The 14644-nt window shown below is 42.9% G+C and overlaps 1 protein-coding gene across 2 annotated transcripts in view; it reads left to right on the forward strand.

The window, feature by feature from the left end:
* Positions 1 to 14644, forward strand: part of ARL6 (ARF like GTPase 6) — an 82888-nt gene that overhangs the window by 30082 nt on the left and 38162 nt on the right. For both annotated transcript variants that reach the window (XM_069760994.1, XM_069760995.1), the window contains exon 5: positions 4564 to 4658. In XM_069760994.1, the coding sequence (XP_069617095.1) occupies positions 4564 to 4658 (95 nt within the window). The remainder of the gene's footprint in view (positions 1 to 4563; positions 4659 to 14644) is intronic.

The following is a 14644-nucleotide window of genomic DNA, read 5'->3' on the forward strand; positions in this document are numbered from 1 at the left end:
AACCATGTATAAGTATATAAGGGGACAATACAAATATCTCGCTGAGGATCTGTTTATACCAAGGAAGGTGACGGGCACAAGGGGGCATTCTTTGCGTTTGGAGGAGAGAAGGTTTTTCCACCAACATAGAAGAGGATTCTTTACTGTTAGGGCAGTGAGAATCTGGAATTGCTTGCCTGAGGAGGTGTTGATGGCGAACTCAGTCGAGGGGTTCAAGAGAGGCCTGGATGTCTTCCTGGAGCAGAACAATATTGTATCATACAATTATTAGGTTCTGTAGAAGGACGTAGATCTGGGGATTTATTATGATGGAATATAGGCTGAACTGGATAGACAAATGTCTTTTTTCGGCCTTACTAACTATGTTACTATGTTACATAGTATCTAACAGTGGCCACGTAGTATATAGCACGCAGTATAGAACACCCACATAGTATATAACTTCCCACGCAGTATAGAACACAGCCCACATAGTATCTAACAAAGCCGACGTAGTATATAGCAGCCACGTGGTATCTAACACAGCCAACGTAGTATTTAGCAGTGTGGGCACCATATCCCTGTTAAAAAAAATAATTAAAATAAAAAATAGATATATACTCACCTGCCAGCGGGATCCAGCGAACCTCTGGCGATGCACTCGCGACTGCCGCCATCTTGCGTTCCCAGGATGCATTGCAAAATTACCCAGATCACTTAGCGGTCTCGCGAGACCGCTAAGTCTTCTGGGTAATTTCGCAATGCATCTCTGGGAACGCAAGATGGCGGCCAGCGCGAGCGCATCATCGGACTACGGAAGGTGAGAATAGCAGGTTTTTTTGTTTTTTTTTATTATTTTTAACATTAGATCTTTTTACTATTGATGCTGCATGGGCAGCATCAATAGTAAAAACTTGGTCACACAGGGTTAATAGCAGCGGATACGGAGCGAGTTACCCTCTGCATAACGCGGTCAATTACCGCTGGCATTAACCCTGTGTGAGCGGTGACTGGAGGGGAGTATGGAGCGGGCGCTGACTGCAGGGGAGTAGGGAGGGACTAATCGGACTGGCCATCACTGATTGGTCGCGGCAGCCATGACAGGCAGCTGGCGAGACCAATCAGCGACTTGGATTTCCATGACAGACAGAGGCCGCGACCAATGAATATGCGTGACAGACAGAAAGACAGAAGGACAGACGGAAGTGACCCTTAGACAATTATATAGTAGATCATGTGCAAAAGAAGTGCAGTGTGATAAACAATAAGGTGAAGGTGCAGAAATGGGGGGGAAAAAAGTTGTCTCAGCTGCTTCTTTAAAAAAAACAAAAAAACAAAACACTCCTGGCTGTTTTCTTTTGTTTTATTTCGCCGATGTAGTGCTATCATTAATACATGTTCCTGTCCCTTGTAAAATACTTTTCAGTCAGCATCTTCTGTTCTTCCTGGTGCCACTATGGTCCATTTATGCCATCTTGTGACTGTAGCTACTGACTGACCTGAAGTCAGAGGTTCCAGTCACAAGCTGTCAGTGTAAGGCCTTGTTGTGGTCTTGTCCTGGCTCTCAGACTTACAGTGATAAGTGACCTCCAGCTCACTCAGCAAGTACTGGAGCCATCCGGCAGGTCACAACTAGCAGAAGATGACATCCGGCAGGTCACAACTAGCGGAAGATGACATCCGGCAGGTCACACCTAGCGGAAGATGACATCCGGCAGGTTACAACTAACAGAAGGTGACATCCGGCAGGTCACACCTAGCGGAAGATGACATCCGGCAGGTCACAACTAGCTGAAGATGACATCCGGCAGGTCACAACTAGCTGAAGATGACATCCGGCAGGTCACAACTAGCTGAAGATGACATCCGGCAGGTCACAACTAGCAGAAGATGACATCCGGCAGGTCACAACTAACAGAAGGTGACATCCGGCAGGTTACAACTAGCAGAAGATGACATCCGGCAGGTTATAACTAGCTGAAGATGACATCCGGCAGGTCACAACTAGCTGAAGATGACATCCGGCAGGTCACAACTAGCTGAAGATGACATCCGGCAGGTCACAACTAGCAGAAGATGACATCCGGAAGGTCACAACTAGCAGAAGATGACATCCGGAAGGTCACAACTAGCAGAAGATGACATCCGGCAGGTTACAACTAGCAGAAGATGACATCCGGCAGGTCACAACTAGCTGAAGATGACATCCGGCAGGTTGCAAGTAGCAGAAGATGACATCCGGCAGGTTACAACTAGCTGAAGATGACATCCGGCAGGTCACAACTAGCAGAAGATGACATCCGGAAGGTCACAACTAGCAGAAGATGACATCCGGCAGGTTACAACTAGCAGAAGATGACATCCGGCAGGTCACAACTAGCTGAAGATGACATCCGGCAGGTCACAACTAGCAGAAGATGACATCCGGAAGGTCACAACTAGCAGAAGATGACATCCGGCAGGTTGCAAGTAGCAGAAGATGACATCCGGCAGGTTACAACTAGCAGAAGATGACTGGAGCGGCGCTGAGAACAGAAGACAACGGCGACTGTTAAGTATTTTACTAGTCAGGGATCAGACATTAGTGATACCACTACAGCAGTGAATAAAAAAAATCACCAGAGTGGTTCTTTGGTCTGTTCACATTGTCCCATGTAATCATTCCTGCGATCGGCCTCTGAATGAATGAAATTGGTTAATGGATTTTTTTATGTAGTCATTAAAAATCCGTCCTGTAGTGAGTGACCGGGAACACCCTACACAGAGGAAACAGTCTGTGGAAGGGACACCGCGTTCCAACTTCTTTTATACTCCAGTTTGGTAGAAGACCCTGAGACTTGACCCCCTGTGATCAATAACTTATAGAATTTCTTATTAATATGCTGTGATCAGCATAAATGAGTATACCCCCTTTGAAAAATACAAGGACCAGTTCCAAAATTTTGACGAGGCTGAAAGTCAAGTTACTAATATAACTTTCATTACAAAATCTTCAGTTTTACTTACGTATATTTAGTTGATGCAAAAAATGAGAACACCCCACATCAAAAACTGCTACATCCAGTATTTTGTATGACCACTATAATTTTTAAGCACCAAGTCTTCTAGTCATGGAATGAACAACATGGCAACATATTACAACATCTTTTTCCATTCTTCAAGAATGACCCCTTTTAGAGTCCAGATGGAGAGTGATGACAACTTGTCTAATCAGAATTCCCCAATACCGAGAGAGAGAGATTGATTCTCCATGCCAGAAACAAAAACAAAGCTTATGGGCATGCTCAGTGTGTTAAAAACGGATTCGGTGATTTCACACATCAGTTCCATGCGTTTATTGCCGGAAACGTCCCTTCAGACTTTTTCGCCGGACACCAAAAACGTTGCAGGAGACGTTTTTTGTATCCTGAAAAAAAACCTGAAGGGACGGATCCGGGATGAAACGCATGTCCTTCAGGCACAATCCGGCAGTAATACAACTCTATGGGGAAAAAACGGATCAGGCATCAGAAAAAAACTGATCCAGATTGTGCCTGAAAGCAGCCTCAGATGTGTATTTTGGAAGTTTATCTTGTTGGAAAAAGCACATCTACCAAGGGCACGGAGTGATGGGAGCATCTCTTTCATTATAAAGGAGGACATCTATGATTTATGATGCCATCAAGTAAATGTACCACCCCCACTGACACCAGTAGCACTCATACAACCCTACATAAGGACACTGCCTCCACCATGTTTCACTGTAGGCGCCATGCATTTTGAAAAATGAATTTAGAAAAATATGCATGGTGCCTACAGTGAAATATGACGGAGGCAGTCCTTGTGTAGGGTTGTATGAGTGCTGCTGGTGTTGGGGAGGGGGGGTGTACATTTAATTGATGGCATCATAAATTCACATGTCCTGCTCTATATTGAAAGAGAAGATGGGCTGTGCCTGGTATTGCAGCTAAGTTCCAACTGAAGTGAATGCGGCTGGCTTACAATACCACAGACAATTGTGATTTGCTGTTTTTGAGACTAAAGTTTTTCTAATCTACAGCCCCCTTCCTTACAGGGATTTTATAAAAAGGCATATTGATAACTATTATGAAAGTGGGAAGCATTGTACAATTACAGATTAGTCCATTTCATCTTAAAATGTGCTTTTCACGGTTTCTGGTAGTAACCATTAGCAAAGCTACAATAATTGTGAATACAAAGCAGAAAATAACAAAATTTGTCTTAAAAAAAAATGTGAATACAGTTTATAGCTATTAAATTTACATCTAAATAGTTTAACAAACCAAACCACATAGGAGAAGACAAAAGGCCGAACATTGGCAAGAAGGCAGTGCGTATAACATTTTAGGATAGGTGCAAGGTATCTCAAATAGTAGACACAGGGGTCAGACAGGGGGTCAGTAGGGGGTCAAGATGGAGCAGCCCCAGCTTAATCTAGTAATGTCGATGCGCTAATATAATAATACTTTGGGCTAAGCTGGATAATGGGAGTGATACAAGTAAGACCTGCTTGTTCCCTTCCTGTTCTTTCCATGAATTCTCTCCTTGACACTAAATCTTGTTTCCCGTCTTTCCATGTTGCAGAGAAGGCCAGGCTATTATTTTTGTCATTGACAGCAGTGACAAGCTCCGAATGGTTGTGGCTAAAGAAGAACTTGAGACCCTTTTAAATCACGCAGGTAAGATTGCGTCCCCCCTCCCTCGCCGCTTTCTTCTCGTCAGACACTTTGCAGGAACTCGTCTTGTCAGCGCTGCTGAAGAGCACTCAGCACAGATGATGGATGTCAGCAGTTCAGATACCTAAAGTCTTTCTTGACTGATTTTAATCTCGGTCTCTTCGCCTGTGACTGCAGCACAATCCGGCTCCGAACGAAGTCATGATGTATCCGATGCATCGATGGAGGCTGCTGTCCGAGCCCCGCGTCAGTCTGCAGAGAGCAGAATAGGAGAATTGTGTGCGACAGCTGAAAATCAGTGGGAAAATATATAAAGTAGACTATTAGTCCATATTAAAAAATGGCTCACGTGGAGAATGGGTGGCATCACCAGAAGTGGATAGAATCCCAGCATCCTCTAACTTATACTATATATTCACTAATATAAAAATGGGCCACTTATAAGAGAGACATATTAAAGGAAATGATGTAGTACTCCACTGCAATAAATCAAACAGAACAGCAGAAGACGTGTTCAGCGCAAAAAGATATACAGGAAATCATAGAAAATTAGGCAACTGTCACCTGTAGTATAATCAATTAATACACATAATAAGCGCAAAATAATATGTGGTAGAACATTAGTCACAGTACATGAAAGTGAAATCACTGGAATAGAGAGTGTAGTAACCAAGACTAAGAATGCACGAAGCAGAGACACATGTAATGTAAGCAGAGTGTGTGTAATCATAGAGGAACTCGCTCAGGGACGATGCATTTTTCAGTAGCATGTGTATATGAGTGTGTGTGTGTGTGTGTGTAAAATATATATATATACAGTACAGATTAAAAGTTTGGACACACCTTCTCATTTAAAGATTTTTCTGTATTTTCGTGACTGAAAATTGTACAGTCACACTGAAGGCATCAAAACTATGAATTAACACATGAGGAATTATATACTTAACAAAAAAGTGTGAAACAACTGAAAATATGTCTTATATTCTAGGTTCTTCAAAGTAGCCACCTTTTGCTTTGATGACTGCTTTGTACACTCTTGGCATTCTCTTGATGAGCTTCAAGAGATAGTCACCGGGAATGGTCTTCCAACACTCTTGAAGGAGTTCCCAGAGATGCTCAGCACTTGTTGGCCCTTTTACCTTCACTCTGCGTCCAGCTCACACCAAACCATCTCGATTGGGTTCAGGTCTGGAGACTGTGGAGGCCAGGTCATCTGGCGTAGCACCCCATCACTCTCCTTCTTGGTGAAATAGCCCTTACACAGCCTGGAGGTGTGTTTGGGGTCATTGTCCTGTTGAAAAATAAATGATGGTCCAACTAAACGCAAACCAGATGGAATAACATGCTGCTGCAAGATGCTGTGGTAGCCATGCTGGTTCAGTATGCCTTCAATTTTGAATAAATCCCCAACAGTGTCACCAGCAAAGCACCCCCACACCATCACACCTCCTCCTCCATGCTTCACGGTGGGAACCAGGCATGTAGAGTCCATCCGTTCACCGTTTCTGCGTCGCACAAAGACACGGTGGTTGGAACCAAAGATCTCAAATTTGGACTCATCAGACCAAAGCACAGATTTCCACTGGTCTAATGTCCATTCCTTGTGTTCTTTAGCCCAAACAAGTCTCTTCTGTTTGTTGCCTGTCCTTGGCACTGGTTTCCTAGCAGCTATTTTACCATGAAGGCCTGCTGCACAAAGTCTCCTCTTAAAGGGAACCTGTCACCTGAATTTGGCGGGACTGGTTTTGGGTCATATGGGCGGAGTTTTCAGGTGTTTGATACACCCTTTCTTTACCCGCTGGCTGCATGCTGGCCGAAATATTGGATTGAAGTTCATTCTATGTCCTCCGTAGTACATGCCTGCGCAAGGTAAGATTACTTTGCGCAGGTGTGTACTACGGAGGACAGAGAATGAACTTCAATCCAATATTGCAGCCAGCATGCAGCCAGCGGGTAAGGAAAGGGTGAATCAAACACCCGAAAACCCCGCCCATATGACCCAAAACCAGTCCCGCCAAATTCAGGTGACAGGTTCCCTTTAACAGTTGTTGTAGAGATGCGTCTGCTGCTAGAATTCTGTGTGGCATTGACCTGGTCTCTAATCTGAGCTGCTGTTAACCTGCAATTTCTGAGGCTGGTGACTCGGATAAACTTATCCTCAGAAGCAGAGGTGACTCTTGGTCTTCCTTTCCTGGGGCGGTCCTCATGTGAGCCAGTTTCTTTGTAACGCTTGATGGTTTTTGCCACTGTACTTGGGGACACTTTCAAATTTTCCTAATTTTTCAGACTTACCTTCATTTCTTAAAATAATGATGGACACGCAACTGATGGTCCCAACCCCATTTATAAGGTAAGAAATCCCACTTATTAAACCTGACAGGGCACACCTGTGAAGTGAAAACCATTCCCGGTGACTACCTCTTGAAGCTCGCCAAGAGTGAGCAAAAAGTCATCAAAGCAAAAGGTGGCTACTTTGAAGAACCTAGAATATAAGACATAATTTCACTTGCTTCACATTTTTTTGTTAAGTATATAATTCCACATGTTATTTCATAGTTTTGATGCCTTTAGTGTGAATGTACAATTTTCATAGTCGTGAAAATACAGAACAAATCTTTAAATGAGAAGGTGAGTCCAAACTTTTGGTCTGTATTAATATATATATATATATATATATATATATATATATATATATATATATATATATATATATATATATATATATATTATATATTATATGCATTTTGAAAGTTTTTTTATTTTGTGCGATTAAAGAGTACTTATGCGTTTTCAGACATTTTATTTCCCTAAGCTAGAGAGTTCTGGTTGTAATATCTGTATATTGCTATGTTTATATTTGTAGTATCTAGTGCACATTTTGGCAATTAAAATATTAATTGATTTTGGGCTGCTCTTTTATCTCAAAACCCGATTACCCACGTCCATGAGTTCGGCTAGTACTTATACGCTCCCTGGGGTTGGTTTCTGACCCGATTTTAAGCTTGATAACAGACTGGGCATATATCTAACGAGGAACTGATGACAGCATACCGTTCTGGTGTTATTGGGGGATCCTGGCAATGACGGATCGGAGGTTTATATAAATATTTCCAGCCTGGGACTGGGGATATATATATACCACCCTCGCTGCAGAGTGCCCCAATAACCAGTTCGTGACAGGGCAGCTTCTCCAGCGACTACTTATCCTAGGTGCAGTACCCTAACTGACCTGAGGGTAAGGGGGGTACCAGAGAGCTGTGACTGTGTAAGCTCCCTCACCGATTGGTGACGACGGGGGATATCTGTAACCCCTGGTTCTCCTCTCGTGTGTTTTCCTTACAAGTGGGCAGTATGGTGGCTCAGTGGTTAGCACTGCAGCCTTGCAGCCCTGGAATCCTGGGTTCAAATACCACCAAGGACAACATCTGCAAGGAGTTTGTATGTTCTCCCTGTGTTTGTGTGGGTTTCCTCCGGGTTCTCCGGTTTCCTCCCACACTCCAAAAACATATTGATAGGGAATTTAGATTGTTTTGCTGAAATTAGCAGCATGGCAGGTTTCCTTTAAAGAAAAATACCTGTTAAGCCACATATCGGGCATCATTCACCCCAATTCTTGGCTATTTTACTGTTAGGCCGGGATCACACATGAGCGACATACGTCCGAGTCTCGCATTGTAATCACCGGCCCTGCCGCCTGCACTCCGGAGCGGAGCGTGCGGCTCCATGTATTGCTATGCGGCTAAATGTAAGTGGAGTAGCAGTTAATCATTAATTTTTTTTTTTGTGGGGATTTAACAGCCCTCGGCTCTATCTTGGGCCACAGCGACTTAATGGATGAACAATCTGTAGGAAGTTCGATTTTTTGCAAGTCTAGAAAGGTCCATCAGGGTCTTCTCCGCCGTTATCTAGGTAGTATCAAGCCTTCTTTTTGTTGGTCTTCTTTTTTGCCTTTTTCCTTCTATTCTTCCCACCGTGATGTCTTTCTCCAGTGACTGCCCTGATAGCTGAGAAAAGTGCTGTGTATTGTGACAAACTTCAGACAACACATTGTATAATCACAAAAACAATCTGATATTATCTACTGCCTGAAATAATCTGACATTGACACCTTACAACACTGTTAGACTGTCTTGTGAATCTAAGAGCCGCATTTCTTTGCACTTGTTGTTTTTTGCATCTGTTTATTTTTTGTTTTTACTCGCTGCCATTTTATAGATATTTTTATCACACTTTCAATATATTAAGAGAATAATTAAAAAAAACAATACAAATTTGCATAGACTAATAGAGAAAATTATGAAAAACGTGTTCCACTTGTATACGTTACATGGTCAAAAGCCACTCAATTTGCAACTAAAGTGTGTAATGTGGCTGTGCAGCACGCCCCCATTACTAACCCCATAGTCATAGTGTATAAAAACCCAGACACCCAGAATAAAATCCTTTAATTGAAAGAATGACACAGACTCCTTTTATAAATCTTAATTAAACCATACTTAAGACATCGACAATTCCAGTGACGCCATTGTCTCCGCAAGAGAATTAAAATAACAAACAACAATATTCGTCACATGAACCTACAGAGAACAGGGAGCAAAATGCCCCAAGAATGGATCTAATACAAGAAGTAATCATATAAAAATATGTAAATTTTATTAGAAAACAAAATATAAGACAAAACAAATAAATACAGAGGTATGGTGATGATAGACAAGAAGAACAATTCTATGGGCATATGTACAAGCACATAGGCGCGACCAGACAATGCCAAATAAAGTGACATGTGCATAGGGTAGGTAGCCCGCACCTGTGTGCTACCAGCGGGACGTGTAGTGGGACAGATAAAGTGGCTATGCTACCGCAGCCCTACAAAAACCCCCGGGAGCAGTGCCTTTTAATGGGGGGGCAGAGTATAGCAGCAGCATATACATATGTAAAATGTCAGGGTAATGTGGACACACCAAGCATACCATCAATTAGTGCCTCCATGGAATAAAGCAATCATTACAACTCTAGTATGCCCACAAACATAAATCGCCGTCCCAATGCTTACCCATGTCGTATAGGTGCCCAAAGAAGAAGTGTCCTCCTAGAAGCCCCGACGCGCGTTTCGCGTATAAATTTGCTTCCTCGGGGGGCTGTCAGCTGCTGCTATACTCTGCCCCCCCATTAAAAGGCACTGCTCCCGGGGGTTTTTGTAGGGCTGCGGTAGCATAGCCACTTTATCTGTCCCACTACACGTCCCGCTGGTAGCACACAGGTGCGGGCTACCTACCCTATGCACATGTCACTTTATTTGGCATTGTCTGGTCGCGCCTATGTGCTTGTACATATGCCCATAGAATTGTTCTTCTTGTCTATCATCACCATACCTCTGTATTTATTTGTTTTGTCTTATATTTTGTTTTCTAATAAAATTTACATATTTTTATATGATTACTTCTTGTATTAGATCCATTCTTGGGGCATTTTGCTCCCTGTTCTCTGTAGGTTCATTATATTGTTAGGGAGTTTTGGTCCCGTTTTGTCCCTGGTGGTATGCCATGGGCATGCTGTATAAGAGGGATATTTTCACTTCTAGGTACGTCCGTAGTGCCAGTTTTTGTTTGAATATTCGTCACATGTCTGCTGAGGAGATGATAATCCATTTGTCCCATGAAGGGTCTAGCTTCTGATACGTCTAGTGTTGTGAGTTCCGTTCTGGAGCTCCCTCCTGTGGTTGCTAATGGTATTTTTGCGGGTTCTGCCCTTGGGCTCCCTCTGGTGGTTTCAAGTGGAACAGCTGCTCCGTTGGGTGGCTGTAGCAGCTGCCTTCACTAATCGCCTTGCCTGGGTTTGTTATTTAAACCTGCTCTGGGCTTTAGTCCATGCCTGCTGTCAATGTTCTTGGTTGGATTTGATTCTTCCCTTGGATTTCTCATATGGCCAGTCCTTGTCTGCAAAAGATAAGTTTTGCTAGTTTTGTTTGTCCATTTGTTTGGACTCTATTGCTTTGCTTTTTGTCTCTTTTGTCCAGCTTGTCACTATGTCTTTTCAGGCTAGCTGGAAGCTCTGGGAAAGCAGATTTGCCCCTCCACACCGTGAGTCGGTGTGGAGTTCATTTTTGTAAACTCTGCGTGGATTTTGTAGTTTTTCATACTGACCGCACAGTATCCTTTGCTCTCTGTCTATCTAGTTTAGTTTTGGCCTCCCTTTGCTGTAATCTAATTTCATTTCTGTGTTCGTCATTTCCCTCTCCTTTCACAGTCAATATTTGTGGGGGGCTGTCTTTCCTTTTGGGGGTTTCTCTGAGGCAAGATAGCTTTCTATTTCCTTCTTTAGGGGTAGCTATATCTGAGGCTGTGACGAGGTGTTTAGGGAGTGTCAGGAACATCCCACGGCTATTTCTAGTTGTGTTGTTAGGATTAGGGACTGCGGTCAGTAGAGATACCACCTTCTCAGAGCTCGTTCCATGTTGCGTTTTAGCCACCAGGTCACTTCAGTGTGGCCTCTTAACCACCAGGTCATAACAGTCTAGATGGCAGGCTGTATGGTTGCATGATGCGACTGTACAGCCTGTCATCGAGCAGGGACACTGAGCAGCGTCTGCTACCGGTACCCAGTGTCTCGTGGTAGACTCGTATGACCTGATTGACGTCACCGCGAGCGTGAGAAACTTCTCACTCATGTTTTTCAGCAAGCCAAATCCCAACAAACTGCTCTGGACCAGTCTGGCTAGTATAAATAATCACTAACTACCATAGCCACCTCATAAACTTAATAAAACTTAACGTTTAATATGCATACATAAAGCCAATGAACAATGAAAAAATAGTGCTCATTAATACCAGTGCGCTTAAAAAATGGTACAATCTCACCCAATTATTGTCTCCTGCTTCTCCTAGATTCCATGCAGGACCTGGGTAGGTTAGACCAGAAATAAAGAGAGGAGGGGGGGAGGGGTTTGGGATCTAGTTTTCCCTGTCGTGCCCTCTACATGTAGCTCCCGCCCTAACAAGGGCAGTACCCGAGTATAGAACTACTTTTTCACTCTCACATTGGGGCATATATCACAGGGAGGTCATATCTGCCACTGCAGAGGACCTCAATTAGCCTGGACAACTTCCCCTGATGAACCCCCTGAACAGGGGAGGAAACGCGTTGGGAAGCGACGACACTTCATCCAGGGAGGCTACATCTATCATGGGCACCACGAAGTAGTTCTATACTCAGGTACTGCTCTTGTTAGGGCGGGAGCTACATGCAGAGGGCACGACGGGAAAAACTAGATCCCAAACCCCTCCCCCCCCCCCCTCCTCTCTTCATTTCTGGTCTAACCTACCCAGGTCCTGCATGGAATCTAGGAGAAGCAGGAGACAATAATTGGGTGAGATTGTACCATTTTTTAAGCGCACTGGTATTGATGAGCACTATTTTTTCATTGTTCATTGGTTTTATGTATGCATATTAAACGTTAAGTTTTATTAAGTTTATGAGCTGGCTATGCTAGTTAAAGAAACTTCTTACTCACTTAACCTAACTGACATCAGCGCGAGCACCACGGGAAAATTCCTAACTGTGCCTGTGCTGACTTCAGTTAGGTGATATTAATAGCCTGGGAAGCTCCATGGGTATTACCCCCTTCCCAGGCTATAAACATCTGTCCTCAGCCATCGGCTTTCCCACTGCTGGATACGAAAATTACGCAAGAGCCCACACCATTTTTTTCCGAAAAATAATATTTTATTAATTAAATACATGTCCAGTAATTTGCCCACACACTGTACTAATTGTATTGGTCACACACCTCTATATATCAAACTATTCTCTATATATTTACTGTATGTAATCCATCTCTTCTATCCTGTTGGCTCCTGCTGTGATATTACTGTATGCGGCTGCTGAATTGCCGGCTTTTCAAAAGAGATCGATTTGTAAAAATCGGACAGCGCTCACATGGTCAGAGTGCTGTGCAGTTTTTTTCTCTCGCAACCATTGACTTGCATTCGCAATTTTCATCTGAGATACACGGCAAATCGCAGCATGCTGCATTTTCTTTTCTCCGTACGTTTTGAGAGGAGAAACAAAATGCAGATGAAATGTAACCCATTTAATAACATTGGTCAGAGTACAATCCCAATATTTATTTATTTTTTATTGGATTGCACTAGTCTGTTTTTCTCGCAAATGAGTATGAGCCCTAGCAGTTTAATTAATAATAAAATTCCAAATTCTGCTTCCCGTCTTATTAATAGTAATATATCCCTGAAAAAAACACGCGACATGTGAGCGGTAATCCGTTTGTGATCCATTTTTGCGCACTCATTGACCCATAATGGGCGAGCCTGATCCGAAATACAGATCAAAGTAGTGCATGCTGTGCTTCCTTTACACGCAGACCATCGGTTTGTATGTAGCAATGTCTGAACTCGCCCCTGCACGGTTTATGCAGCGGCGCAGCTCTGTGTCATTCCATATTGTGTGAGTGCACCTGTTGCATAAATATATTGTACAAGTGTTTTTGTCTTTTTATGTTTTTCAGAGTATTTAGGTGTTTGTTAATGGTTTCCAGGCAATCCTATAGTTTTCATATACTGCAGTGCTAGGAAGGGGATAACGAGTAATCTGCATTACAAACGATCCATATTTCACAGCAGAAGAAGTGACGAGCCGCGCACGGCCTTGTGTGGCAGCGGCTCTGTGTGATCCGTGCCGGCTGCAGTATGAATATATGTATAGCACATACCCATGGGCAAAGTGAACCAGCTTTCACAGCAGTTGCAGAGTCTAGGGACGCTCGGTGACTTTTCCTATTTAGCGTTTTGCTATACAACAAAAACCCGAAATAAATAGGCCGCTCCGGTGACAGGATAATTAAAGATCGCTTTTAGTATGTGTTCACACAGCCTTTTATTCCTCGTTACTGTAGTTTGATGGTTTTCTATAGCTGCTTATAAAGCGTTTAATGAAGTTGTTGCTTAGTGAATAGTTTTTATGACTTCTTCTGGTGCGTCCTAGACAAGACCCAGGGGCCTGGTAGCCAGAGTGTCCATAAAATAACAGCTGGCACCTAGATGTGGGGAGTCATTTCTGCCGATACCCATGGATACATATCTCCTCTGGCTCCATAAACCTCCTATATTATCACCATTTTATTCACCTCCTTTGGAGTAATGGTAGTTTGTTCATCTCTTTACTATTACTATGCGAGAATTTTTATTAGCGCCAGAAGTTTATTTGAAGGACTGACTCGACTGTCACCAAAATACTAATTTTTTTATTTATATATATTTTGGCCAAATGTTTTAGATTCCTATGATAAATCGACACACTTCGTACAGCTTCATACGCGAGACTACCATCATTTATAGACAATAATTTTGGCTACCTCATACATAAATTTGACTTGCAACTATTTAGCATATGATTAGTTATGCAGATTCTTGTCTCGTCACTGCTGTGGTAGATCAGCTCACTTGGCTGCACACGGAGATGGACAAAGGAACACCGTCTCTTTAAATCTTCTGTTGGTTTATTATACATGTGGCATAAACCAACACAAAATGAAAATAAACACAGCCCTTCAGGCAAAACAAGAAAACAAACAAAAATGATATATAGTCTCTTTATCTGTGGGGATCCACCTGCTCAGCATAATAACCACTCACTGATTCCGTTTTTCCTTCTCAGAACACAAAGCGCTGGAGTTCCTCGCTCCAGCCCTACTGAACTTCTGGAGGCTGACTATTTAAGCCCAAAGCCACACCCTGGTGTGGAGATGAGATGGGCAACCTCCCACACACTCTATGGTTGTCCACAAAAACCCATCCCTTAAAATAGCTGATTAACCCCTCTCATCACAGTATGCTGAAGGAAATTTCTGGGTTTCATATCACTGAAGCTAGTTGCCTCATTGAAACGTATCTCCCCTTCAGAACTTGCTCAATGACTTTGCCTAAAAATCTAAATTTTTATTTTTATTATTTTGTAAATCCACCTTTTGTCTTTCA

Source organism: Ranitomeya imitator, chromosome 3, assembly GCF_032444005.1.
Source record: "Ranitomeya imitator isolate aRanImi1 chromosome 3, aRanImi1.pri, whole genome shotgun sequence".
NCBI lineage: Eukaryota > Metazoa > Chordata > Amphibia > Anura > Dendrobatidae > Ranitomeya > Ranitomeya imitator.